Source organism: Mangifera indica, chromosome 17, assembly GCF_011075055.1.
Source record: "Mangifera indica cultivar Alphonso chromosome 17, CATAS_Mindica_2.1, whole genome shotgun sequence".
NCBI lineage: Eukaryota > Viridiplantae > Streptophyta > Magnoliopsida > Sapindales > Anacardiaceae > Mangifera > Mangifera indica.
In genome coordinates, this window is record NC_058153.1 from 255,040 (window position 1) to 275,365 (window position 20,326).

At 35.1% G+C, this 20,326-nt stretch overlaps 4 protein-coding genes and 1 long non-coding RNA gene across 6 annotated transcripts; 2 read left to right on the forward strand and 3 right to left on the reverse strand.

Annotated features, from left to right (window-relative positions):
- Window positions 1–680: 680 nt before the first annotated feature.
- Window positions 681–5,354, reverse strand: LOC123200433 (homeobox protein knotted-1-like 3). Of its 2 annotated transcripts, none has more exons than XM_044615615.1 (6): window positions 4,591–5,354; window positions 2,682–2,802; window positions 1,893–2,086; window positions 1,689–1,820; window positions 1,277–1,413; window positions 681–1,193 (listed from the first exon to the last, which is right to left on the reverse strand). In XM_044615615.1, the coding sequence occupies exons 1-6, from the start codon at window positions 5,263–5,265 to the stop codon at window positions 1,190–1,192; spliced, it is 1,263 nt and encodes a 420-aa protein (XP_044471550.1). In that variant the 5' UTR covers window positions 5,266–5,354; the 3' UTR covers window positions 681–1,189. The 2 variants fall into 2 exon arrangements, with proteins under 2 accessions (XP_044471550.1, XP_044471549.1); XM_044615614.1 differs by having other exon boundaries at window positions 681–1,201.
- On the forward strand, window positions 5,128–5,936 carry LOC123200435. The gene is made up of 2 exons (XR_006498568.1): window positions 5,128–5,269; window positions 5,353–5,936. It is a non-coding gene; the product is annotated as an uncharacterized LOC123200435 (long non-coding RNA).
- A 5,399-nt stretch (window positions 5,937–11,335) lies between these two features.
- Window positions 11,336–13,288, forward strand: LOC123200704 (aberrant root formation protein 4-like). The gene is made up of 5 exons (XM_044616042.1): window positions 11,336–11,621; window positions 11,731–11,790; window positions 11,978–12,131; window positions 12,315–12,681; window positions 12,905–13,288. The coding sequence occupies exons 1-4, from the start codon at window positions 11,439–11,441 to the stop codon at window positions 12,323–12,325; spliced, it is 408 nt and encodes a 135-aa protein (XP_044471977.1). The 5' UTR covers window positions 11,336–11,438; the 3' UTR covers window positions 12,326–12,681; window positions 12,905–13,288.
- Window positions 13,289–13,660: 372 nt separating this feature from the next.
- Window positions 13,661–17,990, reverse strand: LOC123200703. The gene is made up of 5 exons (XM_044616041.1): window positions 16,718–17,990; window positions 14,994–15,050; window positions 14,812–14,874; window positions 14,651–14,719; window positions 13,661–14,565 (listed from the first exon to the last, which is right to left on the reverse strand). Exons 1-5 carry the CDS (start codon window positions 17,063–17,065, stop codon window positions 14,332–14,334), a joined length of 771 nt encoding a protein of 256 aa, XP_044471976.1. The 5' UTR covers window positions 17,066–17,990; the 3' UTR covers window positions 13,661–14,331.
- Window positions 17,991–19,158: 1,168 nt separating this feature from the next.
- Window positions 19,159–20,326, reverse strand: LOC123200994. The gene has a single exon (XM_044616432.1). It carries the CDS (start codon window positions 20,135–20,137, stop codon window positions 19,568–19,570), a length of 570 nt encoding a protein of 189 aa, XP_044472367.1. The 5' UTR covers window positions 20,138–20,326; the 3' UTR covers window positions 19,159–19,567.

A 20,326-nucleotide genomic window follows, 5' to 3' on the forward strand; every position in this document is an offset into this window, starting at 1 on the left:
TTCAATACTATGATTCCGATTTCATTTACATCAAGAATTGGAAATACAGTGAATTCATCATGCTCTAATTCAGACCGCAACTACTAAAAAGGCAAAAGAGAAGATCATGCTGGAGACAAAGTTAATACCGAGCGCAACTCCTAGTTATATTGAAACTTGGCCTCTTTGGACATTTTGTGAGAGAAAAGTCATTGCATTCACAAAATTTTCTAGCCGACCTTTCCCCTATTTCCCTTTCGAGGCATAAATTAACAACTACTTCAATCTCAAGCATTTGTTTTTTGAAAGCTACTTGTGAATTAAGTACAAACATCTCAGAGTGGAGTTGAGCCAAATTAAACTCAAACAAGGATCAACTTAAAGTAGGCTCTAATTTAAGACAATTCGCTTGAGATCGAGCTCGGCTTGCTTGATTAGCAATGACTTAGCCAATAAAAAAGATAAATCACTAGAAAAGATAAATGTGTAACAACCTTCTATCAACTCAATCAAGTCAAGCTAAGGCTACCCTTGCTTAACTCAGATTGTTCAATCCAAGCCCAAGTTTGGTCTGATTGCGTTCAGCCCTAATCTCACTTTCACTTATGTGCTTAGATCCCTAATCTCACTTTCACTTTTACTACTAGTTTTAACCCTTGTCAAGCTCAGTGCAGTAAGCAATGGCAATAACATATACAAACTTCATGAAAATTAACTTAAATAATCGCTATAACATATACAAACTTCATTGAAATTAACAACTTAAATAGTAACTGGTATAACTGTAAGAAATTAAAACAAGATTATTACACTGTACACCCACAACCCCTCACTAATCTTATTCACAAATATGAGCGAAAACAAAAATTATAAATCTGCCAATATGCATAAAATGGATAAATTCAGTCACAGTAATATAATTCCTAAATACTGAACTTCATTCCTGAAGATAATGCATCACATACATAGCACCATATGCATGACTTTTATGTATACATGCAAAATATGGGATGAATCGGGTTTACCATGACTTACCTTCTTTTCGATGGCTCTTTCAATTGTACCTAAAGTTGTTTCTGAAGCCGTATCTGTTGCAGTTTCTATGTAGTACCAGTATGTTGAATTTGTCATTGGTGTTGAAGCATGAGAGAGAATTATCCGGTTGGTTCTTGGATAGTCTTCAATTTACATGAATTGATCACCATTGTTTTCACCTGCATTACTTCTTACCGTATTAAGGTTGGTGTAAAGCTCTAGAAAATTTAGAATATTCAAAAAAGTATCTTATAAAGTATACCTTTTGCGCTTGCTCTTCAAGGCTGTAGAAGTTGAAGGATTACTGTGCCAGTTCCTCTTCCTCTGATTGATGAACCAATTGTTTATCTGCTTTAATTGCAAACCTGTCTCCTGCACCAGCCTAGCCTTGTCTTCCTCCTAAAAGATCCCAGGAATAAGAGATTTGATTAGTCTTTGGTTCATTTTTCTTTTAAAAAAAACAATAAAGAAAAAAACAGTTCTAGCATACTGACATTCTAAAGATTATAACAAGGAGGCCTCGACTATAAATATCAGTTTGGTGACTTTTTATTAGATAATAAATGGTTAAATTCTAATGACTAACCCTGATGATTATTACGCGAAGCAAATGCTTTAAAATATGGATCAGAAATATCTCGTGAAATATAAGATAGCAGTACGCCAGAACTCACTGTAGGGTATGGCCATTTGGAATGTGTTTGCCACCAAGACTTTAGAACAGAGGTGGTGTCACCAGGAAGTTTTCCTGCTCTTCTCTTGCGCAAAATTTCTTCCCTTATGTCCACAATTTTCTCCTTGTAACCCTGTAAGCAAGAGATTACAAATTAATAACATGGGAGAGAAGAGGAGAACTTCACAAAGATATTTTTACTCACCTGCTTCAGTTCGTGTTTCAGCTCCTGCCTCACACGCTCCATCAAGGATCTCTCACTCTCTGTTGGTATGAGAGGACCAAATCCCATGGTGTCTGCACCCTCCAAACCTCCATCAAACAAGTTGGTATCACTATCAACTTGGTCATCATCATCGTCAGACATAGTTGCCCCTGTACCTTCACCTGGTGAAACTCCTGTTCATATACCAAATAAGGACATTGTAGATTCAGAATATGGTTATATATATCTCATAATAATAATATCATTTACTTGATGTGCATATGATATGGTTCTCACTGAAGTTACCAATTCTCACTAGTAAAAGAATATTACAGATATAGAGTTTGAAAAACTTGTAATCCCATTCCAGTTTAAAGAAAAATGTAAGGAACTGAAGTTAAAACTGCATTTAAGTTGGTCCTCAGAAGAGATTAGCACTCAAATACTCCAAAATTAGCTTGACTTTTCAATAGAAAAACAATTAGTCAGTGGTTTCACAAAATTTCAATAAAATAAGAAACCACATTTATACTGTCAAAAGGATCCTTGTTTTGCCAAATGCCAAGTAAATTATTGATATTAACCAAATTCTGAGTTATTTTAAAGTACCAAGTTTTAGAGAGCATGGAAGAAATAAAAAGTAGCCAACTCCAACAAAAAAGAAAAAAATCCAACAAAGAGTAGAAAAAAGATATTATGTCCTTAGAAAAAAATACATATCTCAGGAAAGCATGCAACATTTGCCAAATTGGACTACTCAAATGAAAATATTGCATAAGAAAGCATTACCTGTTAAGCTTTGAAGAGATTGCTCAATCTCCCAACAAGCCATTACCGCTTCCATTGCATGTACCCTAACATGTTGTTGTAGTTGTTCTTTAAACGAACAAAGCAGTAGAACATAATGTGTCTACATCGTAAAGAAAGGCAAACATTAAAATTTTTATTCTACCAATATCATATTGAAACATATTCAAGTCTCTCCATCAATTCTAAAACAGCATTAAATACTGCAAATTAATAGAAGACACTGGACTCTAAAACATAGAGAATTAGATCCGACACTCCAAAGTAAATTGTTTTTCCATTGTAGCAAAGCTTGATATCATCGATTGTTATCATCATGTTTTATAAGTGATAACCAACAATAAGGAGGGAGATGAAGTATCAAAAACAATAAAGATGAAGCATCAAAAACAAGGAAAGAAGAAGCTATAATATACTACCCAATAAGGAACAAAAGGCAGACTTCAATGTCATGCTCACATATTGTTTATGTACAGTAAATGTTCAACCAACTTTATCACAAATTACATTAAAACTTTCGAAACATATGTAAAATAAACAATATAAAATGGATATTATAAAGAATGAAGCTAGAATAATTTTTTTCTCACTTCTTTTCAAGCATATCTGACATATTTTTAATCATTTCAAGTTAGCCATTAACGGAAATATATTAGCTAAGCACATATTATTCCAGTATAGTTTGTATGGTAATGAAGCAAGCAACTGCCAAAGGACAGACCATTTCGGCAGGAAAACATAAATATCAATTTTACGCTGCCAAGATCTTTCTTGATATTGCTCAAAGATGACTCCATTTTATCTGATTGTACCCTTTTGCATATCTGCCTTTGTTCATTTTCGATTATTGTTGTTTACCTTAATGGTAAAGGCAAGGCAAGAACAAAGAAATTGAATAGACCTCAAGGTCAGGTGGTGATATTATGCTTGGAAATTGTAGAATGATTTCTAGCACAAGAGTTGATCATTGGCCCCATAAATCTAACCTTCTGGAATGAAAAGACCTAATTTATACGGTCTTGCCCACTGACTTAAGCAGTTCTGAAAAAAAAAATCCACTTATATTCTAAAGTCCGCTATCAATTTTCATACTTTGTGAACTTAGACTTGATCTATGGAAGATTAATGGTTCTATACTTAATCCAAGACGAAAAAACAGTGATCTCCAATATGAAAACTTCAAGTTATTGACTTTGTTTCCGTTTGAACTCAATACGTTCATTATGAATAGTTGTAATTCCTCTGTTCAATTTCTAGTTCGCCAACTATCCATTGTCCAGCTTGCAAAGCAGTCGGTATCCAAAGCTGTCACGGAATCTACACTTTAAGACACAAGGCCAATAACAAAGAAGCTTCACATATCAATTCAACTTTCTATCAATACCTTTTCATTTGCAATAAGAGGAAAAGACCTTCGACTTGAAGAATCCACGGAAAACAATTACAATTTCTCACGTCTCAGTAGCCTTCTTATATATAAACCTCAGAATCAGAGAGGCCAATAATCTAAATTTCCTCAAGCTCACCGAATCCCTAACAAATTTGGCTGAATTTTAATTTATGACCAAACATGTATACTTTCTCATTGTTTCCCATTAGCTTATCATCAAGCAATCGAAACACCAAAAATTGACTACCCTCAAATTTCCCTCTAAATCAGCTAAAAAAAATCTGATAGTAAATCACAATCGTCAATTACACTGAAGATTTTAAAAAAAGAAAAAAACTAAGAAAAAAGTTTTAAAAACAAGAAAAATATATACGACTGGCCTTCAACTGCGCCAATTAGCAACACAATAAATTCAATTGCAGTTCAATATATCAGTTTAAAATTCAAAATTTTTCTTCAAGAAAAAAAAAATTAAATACATGAAATGAAAGGAGCACATACCATGAATTGATCGAGTTCTTTATCATCGGGAACCATGGCCTGACCAGCGCCCAAGGCCGAGTACTTAGCCACGACATGCTGCGACTGAGCCAACTGAGCGTCAATCCTCGGCAGCTGATCCACCGGCGTGGCGATCCTCAAACACGCCACGTGTGCCGACAGTAACTGGTCGTACAAAGGATGCGTCAATATCTCCGCCTTGTACCTCGCATTTTGCCAGTTCATCATTCCGTCACCACTCTCAACAACCACTCCTTCGCTTTTATTATTATTGTTGTTCATGTTTTCGCTGTTGCTGTTTTTCAAATCGACGGATTCAACGGCCGCGATGATTGAGTCGTTGGTTGGATTGACGTCGTCGATTACGTCACTGTGGTTACGGTGTAAGAGCGATGATGAGGAGCGCGAGAGCCATTGGTTGGGAGTTTGAGAAGCGTCAGAATCTGAAGCCGTGTTGTTGTTGTTGTTGTTGGCGGTCGTACGGAGGTTCAGAAAGTTCGTGTCCGTGAAGTGTGGTTGTGCCGGGGGTTGTTGCGTACGGAGGAGTGCTGAGTTGAGCCAACTCGGAGCTGTTGTTTCCGAGATGCTTTGTTGTTGCTGCTGTTGCGGTTGTTGTTGGTCGGTGAAGTGGTGAAGCGGAAGGTCTTGAGAGAGGTGGTTGTGATGAAACGCCATGTGTGTATGTGTGTGTATATATATATGTGTATATATTTATAGGTATCTTTTTCTATCTGTTGACTACGTATTTGTTTATTACAAAAGATTTCGATTACGAGTTCATGGAGAGACAAAGACAGTGAAGGAAGGACTTGCGCAACAAAGAAAGCCAGAAAGGAAGAGAGACAGAGAGAGAGAAAGAAGATGAGCGGAAGGATTTTTGAGAGAGATAGAGACGGGACGGCAGCGTTTTTCGGCAGGCGAAAGAAAAAACTACAACTATGCAAGAGGAGGAAGCGGGAGCGGCAGCTTGAGGGATACCAAGAATAATTATTATTAAAAACATTATTCATCATTTCTTAATAATTATTTGTGTGGATTAAGTGTGATCCGACGGTTTAAGTTGACGTCGTTGCTTGGACTATCAACCACAAGGCGCGTGTGGAACAATCTGTTTTCTGGGTTGCCGTACAACTGGAGCAGAAGTTATCTTAAAGTGTGATAACAGTTGAATATGTGGGCGGGGGTAGAATAAGACCGAATAAATTATAATCAGAATTGCAAGCGGGCCATCAAGATAAAACCTACCCCGTCTAAACGTTAACTAAATTTCTTATTAATAAAATGAGAGTTTTGTTTTGTAATATGATAATTTTGATATAAAATAGGTTAAAATCATTTTCACCTAACTTTAAAAATTGACTCCAAAACGAGCAGCTTTACTTACTCAAGCCCAGGGGTATATTGGGTTTGAACTGGAGCAAATATCCATTTATATGTGAAAAAAAATTAGTTTTAATTTAAATTCAACTTATTCAAATTAGTAAATAATAATATTAAAAATTGCTAAAAAAAATAAAAAATCATCAACCAAGTGAGTTTTGATGTCAATGTTAATAGCAGGTTAAACTTCTAAAATTGTTTTAATTTATTCAAATTAAACAACAAATTGTGCCAAAATCAAATCAATTTGAGAAGCCCAGATACGGAATCTTGACGATTTTTCGAGGGCAAACTGGTTTTCAGTACTAGTGTCGTTATCAACAAGAGTAGCGAGCATGCCCTCTGTAGAAGTCGTACCATGCACGTTTTATATATATGTTAGAACTTGAACAAACAGTACATGAAATAAAGGTAATAGAGTATCAAGAAAGCTTGGAGCGTGCTTTCCACGTCACTCAACATAGCGTGACAATTTAGCAGTTAAAATACTCAACAATAATATTATCTAAAGATTTAAACGAAAATTAACTGGTTAATATGGCAATTTACAATGAGCAAAAAAACAAAAAATAAAAAAATGGGTAGGGGACCATAAATTACGTCGGTTCTCTCTCCGCTACTCGCGGGACAATGACACTGTGACACGCGTCGCAACATAGTTACTTGGACCACAAGGTATAGCACGCGCTAAGGATAAGGGTATCGTGACCGCACACGTGGAATGATAGAGGTAAAGGACCCACTTGGAATTTTGACTTCTCTGACAGCCGCCGGCTTAATCAATGCAAACTGTATCAGGTCCCCTAGGAAAGGTGGGGCCCAAGCTGAGAAATGGAAAACGAAATGGTGTGGACCCCACATCCCAAACTGGGGCCCAGTCGAGAGAGTATACTGTTTCTGTTTGGTGTTTATGGCAAACTGTCCACCTATAGGGCCAATGGTCCCCTACCTACTTGCTTTGCTTTTATACTTTTTATTTTTTATATATAAAAAATTAATTACTAATTAATAGTATAATACTCTGAACGATCTGCCGTCAGGCAAACGGCAGAACAGAACGGGGCTTACGTAATTTCATCGGAAACGTCTGATTCGACAACCGGATTGAAGAATTAATTTATTGACCCGGTTCCAGTTGGAAAGTTTGTCAGTGTTTCTGTACCAAAATGATTTTTTCTCTTTTAATCTTTTTCTCCGAAGGTTTTTGACCTTATTTTTAATTTATTTATCGCATGGATTTAAAAGTGAAACCTACCAAAAAGAGTAGAGTAGGGGAAAAAATGGTCCCCCTGCCTGACTGCATGAACAGTATGAGCTGGACGGACTTGAGTCATTCATTTATTCATTGGTAATGGAAGTTAAAGGTCTGTTGCCATGCGCGTTTCTCAGTTTCCAATTCCATGTCAAATTTGTTGTCATGAAAGAAAAGAACCACACACCAGAAATTTTACTTTTGTTTCTTACTTAAAAGGGAAATAAAATGATAAAAATTGAGAGTTAAATTAGAATAAAAAAATATTTTAATTTTATTTAAATTAATTTGAATTAAAAATTTTAAATTAATTTAAAACTTGATTTGAATTTAAATCCAATTAGGAGTTAGAAAAATCTAAATCACTCACAATTCAATTTATCGAGTTTAGCTCTCGATATGATATGATGGGGGAGTAGGTAAATTTCTCACATAAAAATATCAGAACAGTAGACGAATGGTTATGTCTCCGACACGTGTCCAAATCCAAACCAAATGTAATAAGAGGAGAGGAGAGCCGTCACCTTGATTGAGCCAATCAAAACTCGCGATTAAGTCATCCGGGAGGGTAGAAAGGGACCCACACGTTTTACAGGTAGCAGGAAGAAGAACCGCAACGGTGGTGTGTGTAGGTTGGGTAAGTTAAAAATTATAATTATGGGAGTAGTAGTTGGTGGGTGGTAAGGATTTAATATCGCCGATAGGACATTGACTTGGTAAATAAAACAATGGGTTGGTTTGCGTATGAATGCGTTGATTAATTATTATATCATCATGACATAATCAACTTTTAAAATTTTAATAAATTTTTAAAATAATTTGATAACAGTTGGATTGTGTTAAAGTTGACATTGATATTATTTACGTTAGTTAATCCAATTCTTAGTCAATTTTAATCTTAATGATTAAGACATATTTTAACTATTAAGTAGGCCGATTTGAATTAGATTGATTATTCATCTTACAAGTAAATTTATATTAATAAAATAAAATAAAATAATTTAAATAAATTTGATATTTTTATATATTAAACTTGAGTTAATTATGGGACCGGTTCAAAGATGGTAGGTTAAGATTATTATTATTATTATTAAGTCTAATAATATAATCAAAGATTAGTGGGGACAAAAGAGCCCACTTACAATAAATATTTATGCAAAATACAAAGATTATATATTTAGAAGAGAAAGAAAAATCATAGGTAAGATTTTTGTCTTTAGGTACAAGTGATAATAAATATAATATGATATTAATTAATAATAATAATAATTTAATCTTTCATATCAAAAGCTGTTTTCCTTTGAAGAAGCAAGCATTCACTCTTGGATTGGATGGAATCCATCTTTACTTACTAAACAATGCAAGGTGCCAACATATCTTATTTCTGCAATTCTTTTTAGTTTCCACATTAAAAATCTGTCATCCAAAATTCAGTTCTTACCCACAAACCCAACATATAAATAATTTAATAATAATAATAATAATAATACAGGTGTAAGAATATAACGGGTATGGTTTTCTAATAACTAAGAAAAAAAAAATTAAAATCAAAGGACTTATTATAAAATTTTAGAATCACATTTATATTATATATAATTAAAAATTATTCAAAATCAAAAAGGGTTGATTGACCTTTAGGGTTCTATTGGTTTCAGATTCAATTTTAATTCAACTCCACCCTCTTTAACAATCAATCTATTGAAGGTCGATTGAGGCATGAAAAAATAGGAGGTGACCCACCACAAGGATGGATGTGATTCTCCTTATCCAATAATGATATGAAACGTTTATGCATCTTATTGAAGACCTTTGCTTTGTACTGGTTCGATGCATGCCTTTCCAAGGCGCACTTCGCTTCACTTGTCCCATGGCTAAGCTCAGTCTGCCAAAAAAGGTATCAATTTGGGACAATCATGGAAGGAATTTGGCTAAAAGTGGTTCCACAATATCAAGATGAATATGCAGTCGTTTTGATTATTTTTACCTTGCTCTCATAGATGTTTTTATGGTTCTGTATAAGATTTTGCTAAGATTGAAAGATAAAAATATTTTTTTTTGAAATAAATATGCAAATGATATATACATCAATGTTTTTAGATCCAAATCCAATGTTTGAAATATCTTTTAGGTTCTTAGTCTTCTGGTGTAAGCACGAGAGTCCAACTAAATTAACTCAAAGGTTGAATCAAAGATGTAATCTGCTTGGTTTGAGTTTATCTTAGTAATATTAAGGCAAAACTTGAATTCGAGCTTGTTGGGCTAGAAAGTTTTTTATTTGAGTTTGACTTATATTTATCTATTACCCCATATTCAAAGTCAAAAGTATAAAAATTTTAGAGGTTCAAGTCTAAGATTTGAAACTTTTAGGAATTTATTGATATTCTATTCAAATTGAGCCATGAGCTCACCAATTCATCGAGCTAACCAATAATAAACTCAAGCTAGACTCAAGCCGATACAAACTGAGTCACAAATAGTTTCGTGAGCGGCTCAAGTTGTTTACACTTCTAAATTAAACCACAATCTGACATAATTCACTAAATTCAACTCTGAGTTAATCCGATTCATTGACTAAAACATATTTTAGTTATGACTCAAACCAGATTTGACATTGATTCTTGATCAAACTAATTATTTGATCTAAATTTTAAAACAGTATTATCAATATGATATGATATATAAACCTGTTACTCATGTGACAATTAGGGTCTTTTCATAAAACTCAAACTTTTGTTGTGTCGGTTTGTGCCAACCATCTTTAACTCTAAAATGACTACTCTTTCAAAATTGAGGACCACAAAAACACTTTAAAGAAAACTTTCTATCATGGACCACTATGCCACTTACAATTTGCCATTTCAACAAAGAAAACTCCTTTTATGAATGAGTGAAATCATGGCTCCTTACACATTTATAAAAAGGAAACAATAAACTCTTATTTAAGTGAAGTTATTCTTTCATATCTAAACTTATTATATCAAACAAATCAAATATCATATTTAATAAATTGAGTGAGATCATCCAACTATGTTTGTGTCTGTGTCAATTGAGAATGGTTAAACACCAAACACAAAAGTGATATAGATGATACGATATATGAGGGGAAAAAACATAAAAAACACATAAATATTGAACATGGGTTGTGTTTTTATTTTATTTTGAGAAATATTATAACTACTAACAAAGACTATAACCACAAGATATGTACTAACATATGTTACTTTATTTTTAATTTAAAATTACTCAATTATATAATAACATATCAATGTCTATACTTATACTTATGCATGAAGTATTATTGTTGATTTAAGTCTAGATAAAAGTTGAACTGAATTTAAACTAGTTGATATGTCATCGAAAGGTCGTTAAAGGATGAATAGTATTATCGGTGGGATAAACAATGTATTTGAAAAGGGTTTTGAGTCGAACTCTAGTCAAACTATTAAGTTGAAGTTGCCACTCGAATTTGACTTGAATTGAGCAAACACGAATCGAGTTCGATTTGGATTCAACCTTAGTTTGATTATCGATAATATAAACAATGTCTCTAAAAAGGGATTTGACTAGAACTTTAAATGAGCCATTGAGTCAAAACTTCAGTTCAAATTGAATCGAACTCTAGTTTGATCTAATGCGATATCATCTGAATTTGCTGAATTGAGAAAACTCAGAACTCGTGTAGAAAGAGTGAGCAATTTCACTGTCAAATGATGCCGATTCTGTACACACTTTAAGCTAGATTTTTCAAGCTGAAAGGTTTCAAACACTAGGAGTTGGATGCAACTCTATGGACATTATTGTGATAGGTGAAGAGATATTGATATAGCTAAGGACAAAGTTGGAGGATGACCAAATTGGTGATAGAATTGATGTATCGTGTTACAATGTAAGATTTAGTTGGTATGGAAATTTGCGCCGATAAAAAGTAAATTGAATTTGAATGGATTCAAATACAGGAATATAATTTTTTAACATGATTCAATTAAAAATATCAAAAATTTATTATTTTATTATTGAAAAATTACAAAATTGTTATACTGCTACAATTAAATTGCTATGAGTATCCTTGTCTGTATATATGTGCGTTTGATCGCATGACATTAAATTATCTAACTTCAATAAATAGCTTTTACAAATGTGCTTCTTTTGAAATTCGTCGAGTGTACAAGACTTGAATCTTGCGCCTCAAATTGTTTCAAATGGATGGTGAAAGAGCATGTGCTTTTGGGTTGGACTTGTTCAAATGGATCATATATTTGAACAAGTGCAAGTTGCAGTTCCTGTTATCCTCAAGGTTCTAAAGGACGTGTTTTCAGAGTCAGAGGATGAAAGTATAGAACCCTTGTTTGAAAGCGCTATAGGCATTGCTGATTCTATCTGTGCAATTTGCTCTAAGCTGGTCTCTGAAGTTCTTGATAATATCTTTATCTATTTTCTCAGTGTACAAGAAATATTTTCAGTGTGCTTTCTCTCAGATTACTATAATTTTCCTTTTTAATTTGTGACAGGATGGAGGAGCAAACGTAAAGCTGTGTGCTCTTCTTGGTCTATATGTTCTGCAAATAATGGTTATCACTCTTCCTTTTTCAGAGCTTAGTTGTTTTTTTATCTATGCCAAAAATACTAATATTCCTATGTGAATTGTATTTATAAGCATCTTTCCTTTTTAATTTGATTTGTGGAATTTTCTTTTTAGCTGTCTTTTTTAGCATTTTTTTTAATATTTGTTTCTTGGGATGCACTTACTATGTGCAGGTGCTTGTTTCAAGAAGCATGGAGTGCAAAGTCTCAAAATGTGTCCCTTTGATATCGCACTTGTCACACTTCTTCCCATTTTGCCGTTTATCATATCTTAGTTTAATAACTGGGTGTGATGTGCTGCATACTATGACTAACATGATTGTCGGAGGTAAATTTCTCAGCGGTTATCATAATTATACCCATCTGATATTGATTTTCGCATTCTCATAAATATTTTTATTTCCTGGTCCTTGATTTTATAATTATATCTTTGTCTGTTTTTTCATCAGTATAATGTATTCTATTATTAATTTAATGTTTACATCATTTTCCACAATTATCATCATATCAGGTTGGGGCTGAGATTCCATGTTCAGAGAAGCGTGACTTTCTAAAAGCCATGATTATTAATTAATTGCAATTCTCCCTCATTTCAAGATGGTTTATATGATTGGGAAGTATTTATTTGTTCAATTTTTTAACTTGATTTAGCTGAAGTAGTTGTTACAAATTCATATATGTTGCAATTCTTCTACATCTTGTTAGACAGGAAGTTGTTAAGGAACACCAACAAAGAACATCAATATGAAATCAAGTAGTCATGCGAGCTGAAAATACAGCCCGTGTAAATGCATTCTTTTGGTCTACTGTTGCCCCGGAATTGGTGGATTTAGTCTTGAGGCCCTCCCCTGCTGCTTCCAGAGCATGGAGATGATGCAGTATGGCCTTCTCTCTCTTCTTCAGTTACTTTTTGTTTTATTTTGTTTCTTTAAGTGCTGTATTTTTTTTGTTATTTTAACAATCCTTTAAATCTCAATACTTTGTTGTAAATAACATAGACTGATGTTATATTATCAGTCATGATGAGGCATTTGAAAACTTCATTTCTTTCTTAACCAAATTCATCCTTTTTTCTTAACATGTTTGACATGATGTTCACAGGTTCTGCCTGCCCTCAACCTTTACAGATTTGTATTGCTAATGGAGTCAAAAGCTATGATTGAACTTGTGGATTTTAAAGCAAAGAAAGATTAGGCTTTCTATGCTAATATTTTGCTTCTTTGCTGCAAATATTTATGGTTGCCTATAATTTTTGACATGGTTCAGATAATGCGTTTTACCTGGGAAATATGAAGTTCCTTCCCTAGTGCTCTAACTTTATCAGAGGCTGAAGTTGGTTTGTCAATTATGGCTCTTAACAAGTAACCCAATGAAATGAACTTGAACTCTATTGTAAATGCGTCCTTGTTTCTCTCAGTCTGTTCATGAGAATGAAGTGTGAAACAGTGAATGTTTCATGAATTGTACCCCTACTTGATAAAATAACCCTGGTGTCATTTATAGAAATAAATAACCCTAACTGCGCATAACTTGTTCGAAATTTCAAAGCTTGGATAAAGAAAAAGTATGACTTGTGTCTGTGAACTGTAAAACATTTTTGACATGTAACAGAAGAATCCAACAATGAGGTGCTGTCAAAGATCAATTTACAGAGGACTTACCATGAATGGCTTCTGCCTCTTCGAACCCTAGTCACAGGTATTATGCTGGAGAACAATAATGATTATAATGAATTTGCAATTGATACAGCATGCACTCTTAACCAATCTCTAACTAATCATTTTAAATTTAAACTGAATTTGAGTTAATCCTCATTTGGATTTAGTTTGGTTTGAATCCATCTCCAATCACTGCAGCTAGAGAATATAACTTCTTTCAATCTCTGTGGACAACGAATATCTTGAAATATATACACATTTAACTGAACAAGCCCGAAGATCTGACTTGCTTTTTTACTTCAAAATGTCAAAGTTAGTTAGAGCAATGCTCTGATTTTCAGAAATGTTGCCAATAGATTCACCGGCAAAAATTAATGAAATGGTGTTAGATTTTCGACACTCCTGCATGTCAATGAATATAGCCTAACATATAGATCACTATGAGCGTACAAGTTAGAGTACGAAGGCAGTACAAAATTGTCAATCTAGTTTTGAGAAGCTTGAAAAGGGTTGTCCAGTTGCTGATTTGCCTACAAAGAATGAAAAGGTTATTTCTACATAATCCCAAAATAAGAAGTCATTAGGGTTTACCTTTACCCCAAAGAATTTCGGAAAAATTAGGAACCTGCAACCACACAAGAATCTCTTTGGCCTACTTCTGACTATCATCTCTACACCACCCTTACAGCCTTCTTCATGACTCACCAATTTCTCTGACCTTAAAAAACTTTGAATCGCAGAACAGACAGAGTCTTGTATCGAGCATTAAATACTTTACACCTGCGCCAAACAGCTCCTTGGACATGAACAGACAATTTCTTTCAACAATTACCTTTCGTTGTGAGAAGAAACACAATGGACAAGTTTTCTTCAACTCATCCCATATAAAGTTTCGGAGTCAGAATCATCCTCCGATGGCATCATATTTAGATCAGGTAAAAAGGATATGCTATTACGCTGATGTATAGCCTTCTGTGTCTCACTGGACCCCGATGACGGTAGACCAATGGAAGGAAGTTGATCGTGTGAAGAGACTACTCTCTTGTGGACCAGAGTAGAACCAACTTTATCTGGCTTGAATGCAGAGTGTAATCCCAAATCCAGCTGCAAAACAGAGTAAACTTGTTAAGAATATCTACCAACAAACAACACTAGAATTGCAAAGGTAGGAGAGCAAGAAGAAAATCACCTTCATTCTTTTCAAGTTGTCATTTTTGGCACTTTCCTCCTTAAAAGTAGCTCGTAGTGTTTCTATCTCCTGTTGCATGGACATGAAATCAATTTAAACTGTGAAGGACGAGAAGACATAAACAAAATTTTGAGATCAAGCAAGAAGATTCGAGATCACACCTTATTCAAATGAATCCTTTCTTTCAAGAGCCGACTTTCCTCCTCTTTAAGTTCAGCAAATGTCTGGAACAAACAAGTCAGACGTTAAAGTTGAGTAGTGTCGGATCCAGAAATAAAACCTAGAAGGTCAAGTCTGAATAAAAGAACTATATCAGAGGGTCAATTTAAGATTGTCAATATACCTTTTTTCTTCTTGATCTCTTAGTGGGATTGCTAGTGAATTCATTTGTACCAGTGCCCTGCAAGCATCCAAAATTCAAAAGTGCATTAATAAATATGATGAACAAATAGGCAAGCAAAACAAAAAAAAAAAGACAAGCAATTTCATCTTCCCTTTCCTACTACATGCCATGCCAATCCCCATTGGAAAAAAGGGACACTGAAAGAAATTTCTCAACTGGATAAGCACAGAGTTTTTTCGGAACCCATCAAAACAGACAACACTATGATTGACGTGGCAATTATGCCCTGTTAACATCTGAATTAAACCTGAACAAGGGTCAATTAATCCAAATCGGCAAGTTTGACTTGGCTTAAATGGTAAACAATGACTTGAAAACAACGAGAAAAAGAAGAATTGCAGACGAAGAAGCACTCCAATAAAGAATCCTCTTTCAAATTCAAACCGAGCCATGAAACTAAAACTTACGTTTCAGTTTTACTAGTTCGAACCAGAAGCCAATCACTCCTGTCAACAAGACATTTGAATCATCTCCAGAACTAACAAAGGTACTTCTACAGTATTTCACTGGCAATCAATTCACAGCTGGCAGATTTCAATTAGTAAACTGGCTGTAGAAAAATCCACGCTCCTCCATTTTGAAAGCCGTGCTCCGCAGCGACGGCACGCCACATCATTGAAGAAGCGTGGTGGCACATGAAATATCACTTTATCTATCACTCACGTGACTAGATCACATGACCTCTCTACCAGACATTGGTCCCTCACTAGCTGAAAACTCAATTCAAGTTTCCTACGTATAAATCAAAGACAAGAAAAATTTTATCCACGGCGTAACATAATCCTACGGCTCATAATCGTTTTGCCTTTTTATTAGCACAAACAGGACCACACCCGATCATTTCCCCTGCACGCAACCTATATCAAAGAGCATCCGTCACTGAAACGCAGACCTAAGGCCTACTTAGGCCCATTTTGGGACCCATGCCAATATTTTTTGCTGACTAAAATACCCTCACGTTGGGGGTACCTCAAGTAAACAAGTTTTGACCATGAAAACGGCAATTTGGTCATGAAAGAAACAAAAGATCGTGTGCGGGAAGCTTCCTGGTGATTAAGGTGGGGTGATTGGGAACAGCAAATGATGTTTTTTGATCTGACAAAATTGTCCCCCACCTAAGGCACGTTCTTTAGAGGATCTAAGCGATAATGAAGATGGGTAATATGGTCAATTTCAAGGCCAATGGAAATGACCGGTGACCGGAAAGAGGCGAGAGGAAACGTGAGCCACTTTCACATCAGCTTACCTCACGTGACGATACATTAAAGTACACAGGGCTATTTTTGGTCGAAAAGCGGTTAATTAGCGTTGATCGGAGCGATGGAAATGTAGAAATACTACCAGATGGACAGATTTGTCCTTCTCAGCGGCTGACATTGGTACTTTCGTGAAGCCACGAACAATTCCAATACTTGGCATATAAGGAAACTGAAAGGGGTAAAACGGTCACAGAACTTTAGAAACAACCTCCAAAGGGCAAGAATACCTCGTCGACCGACACAACAGAGAAAAAAAATGCCACAGAGGGTAAATTGACATACTCTTCAAGGACATTTACGTCAAACCACACAAAATACAACACGTCACAGTCGACAAACACCACCTGACACGAGTGATTAAGAATACGAAGGAGAGGAAGATGAAGAAGAAAAGAAGAGACAGACCTTGGATCTGGTACCAAAACTTTGGTGGCGGCTTATCTCTTCGAAGGCGTCAACGGTGGTGGAGGGAGAGGCAGCGCCGCCGCCTCCGCCGCCACTCCATGAGAGCGGAGTTGTAGGACTAGCTCTCATAGAGTTCGTCGTCGAATCTCCTTTTACCCTATCGCATCTTAAAGACCTTGACCTCCGCTGTCGTATCCCCCACCTCAGAGCCGCTGCCGCCACCATCGCGGATTTCGCCACCGACGTCGTCATAGAAGCCCGTCGCGTCCGCTTCAACCCCATCAACAGCTCCACCACAACACTATCATCCGTCATCGCTGCCCTCACCCACTCATCCTTCATCATCATCTTTTAAAAAAACCAAAACAGACCTTTCTCCTCGTCCAAACAGATGCTGACAAACTCAGAGATAATGTGTGAAAAGATAGAAGAAGAGAGATGGGTTCGCGAAGAATGAGAGAAAGAAAAGAAAAGAAAGTGAATAAGATGGGACGTTGAGAGAGTTGTTCAGTAGATTCCAGTAGTATGGTTTATGGTTAGGGGACTCAGACCTTTGTGGGTGGGGGATGTGGGATCCACAAGGACATGTGGCAGTCAGTGACAAATTTCAGTTTTGTAAGTTTAGGATTTAGCCTATAGGGCTTTGCAAACTGACTACCGAACACCGTTTCTTTGTAGCTTTTGATGTATGTGGCAATTGATCATCACCTCTTTCTTTCTATCTTCTAGACCTAATTTCAGTGCGGCTCTGATTCAACAAGATTCGTCCCCGATGAAATCAAATTCTGCCACCTCATCATATTTAAGTTTTCCTGTCAAATAACTATTAACCACCAGAACTTTGATGACATAATCCACCCCTTAAATTTGAGAAGTTGTTCTTTTACCCATTTGTTAATATCAGATGTTAATTTGAAAAGTCAAATGTTATTTTCGCTACTCATATCACTTGCGCTCCCATCGCGTTGATAGTACCAACAAATTATATTTTCACCTTAGTCCTCCCTCTCAATCCTCTTTGTTTTTTCTTTTCTTATCCTTTATCATTTCTAGTTTTTTCTCATTTCTTGTTTGCCATAAAACAAGAAGAAGAAACTGGAAGACATGAAAGCGTCAACTTCCATATTTAAGAGATGTGCTAATGGTTATTCTGCTGTTTTCGATAGTCCATTCTTATATATGACTTATGGAAGCTATACCCTCACAATGTTGAGGATTGGCTTTGACTCGGCTCATTGAACTTATAAGTCACGTCGGAGCCAAGACTCATATAGTAATGAGCTTTCAGACAGAACCGATCTATATTTTTTTGAAAACCTAAAACTCTACCTTATATATATATATGGGTTACACTGACCTTAAATGAGTCATTCATTAAATAGATCAGCACATTTAAACAATTTTTTAAAAAACTTTAATTAAATTTTTTAAATACAAATTATTTTTTAATTATTAAAATCGAAAATAATACTTATAATATTTTATTTATAATCTCTCATTTGTGATAAAAGAATATTATAATTATATGATGAAAAATATTATAAGTTTATAATATAGTACAAATAAATTAATTTACATATTATATAAATTATAAACATAAATAAAAAAAATATAATACTGTTTATCTACTTATTTTTAATATCAAATCTTGAATTCTTTTTGCTATTAAATATATTTGAAATATTTTATAATAATAAAATTGAAATGAGAATAAAATTATAAATACAAAAAATTATTATTTATGGATTTAGATAATTTAAAAAAAAAATTAATGAGAAAAACGAAATTAAAAATATAATAAAAAATTGAGATTAATACTAATTAAAATTAATGAAGAGTTGAATTAGTTTATATAAAAATAATTAAATAAATTAAAAAAAAAAACTTAAAAGGGCTTCTGCCTCTGTCAACACAAAGGCAGACGGCAGAGCTCTTTTGTTGTTCCATTTTTTTTTAATTTTAATTTTTTAAATAGTAATTGATCAGACCAATGAATGAGCTTAATATTAAGCCTACGAGCTAGACTCAACATATTACAATATTAGACCAGACCTTATCAAATTGTGCTTTAAATTTATACTTCAGATTGAACCTCCGTTTGACTCAACCTAATTGACGTGTATACTCTGATAGCTTTTCAACAAAACTATTTTGACCTCGTTTCGCTCCTTCCAAGTTTCTGGCCTTGGCAATATTTTGTGAGGTAAATTGTTATCTGGTTTAAGTAATAACATCGACATTTTTCTCCTTCGTAAACAAATTTAATAGCTGAGTCTTCAACATGATCTCAATGGTCTCAACACCTCCATTAAATTCCACTTGGGCATCTGCAGAACCAATAAAACTCAACCCTGCAAGGGCAAGGGTCCAATAATGTATCAAAATCACAAAAATCAATCGCTCCCAAGCCACAATAATCACCAGAACATCATCACAAAACATAATATAACTAAACTTCGTCATTTCACAAATGAAAGCAACTACACAATGGAATACAGATTAACCATACGGTACCTACAACACATTACAGAAGCACAGACACATAATATCTCTAACTTCTTCATAATCATCAACATATTTTAACTCGACCCACAAGAAAAGAAAACAACCCAACAACCCCAAATCTATCATAATCCCTTGAAACTAAAGCTATAATATAAACTATACATTGAGCTCTTGATCGACCCACTACTGTTTATCACAAACCTTTAAGAAATAACCTACTTAAATTACCACTACCGCCACAAATTTATAAGTTGAGTTAGCCAATTCGGTCTTCGTCCCCTTGAAAAAATAAGAGACCAGATCGATAATCAGAAAACCCAATTAAATCCCATTCTGAAATTTACTTCACAATGCATCAAGCTTCAAAATCCTTCTTAAGTCAGTCGTTGCGTCGCCGTGACTGACTGTCACTGTCTTCTTCGTGAAAAAAGCAGGCAAAGGAAGCGAACTAGGAGGTGGGGAAGTAATAAAGGCTGACCCGGCGTAAAAAGGAGCAACTCGGTCCTTCAACTCCGTCAGTCGTATTTGAATTGAGACCGACTCGGGATCAGGTCCCAACCTCTCCGTAGATCCCAGATCTGGATCTTCACGCTTCTCGGCGATGTTTTTCACAGGCTCTGTCGTCGTTTTCGCGAGTTCCTCTCCACGTTTCAGGATCTTGACTTGCCCCATCACGAGATTGTTTTTGGCGGGGAGTTTAGGTGCCGCCACCACGCCTCGTGAGGGAGGCGACGCGTTTTGATTCGGTGGCGGACTCCGCTTACTTCGGGTAGATTGCATCCGGTTCGACCGGTTCAAACTAGGGTAAGGCTGTTTTGGGTATTTCATCTTGGGAGAAGGAGAAGAAATCAACGGCCGCCTTGAGATTCGATTCTCTTTCAGAACATCTTCCGGATTCAGAACTGCCACACTCATCTTCAATATAACTACTAAAAACAATAATTTATAACCTAAAAATCAAAATCAGTCTGGAAGTAATCGATTTAGATTCCGATTTTGAAATTAAAGGAAGAAGAGAGGCAAGGGCAAATGAAAAGAGTTTGAAGAAAGAAAAGAATTTGAAGAGAAGAATTAGGGCTTCCTAATGAGCTAAACAAAGGAGAC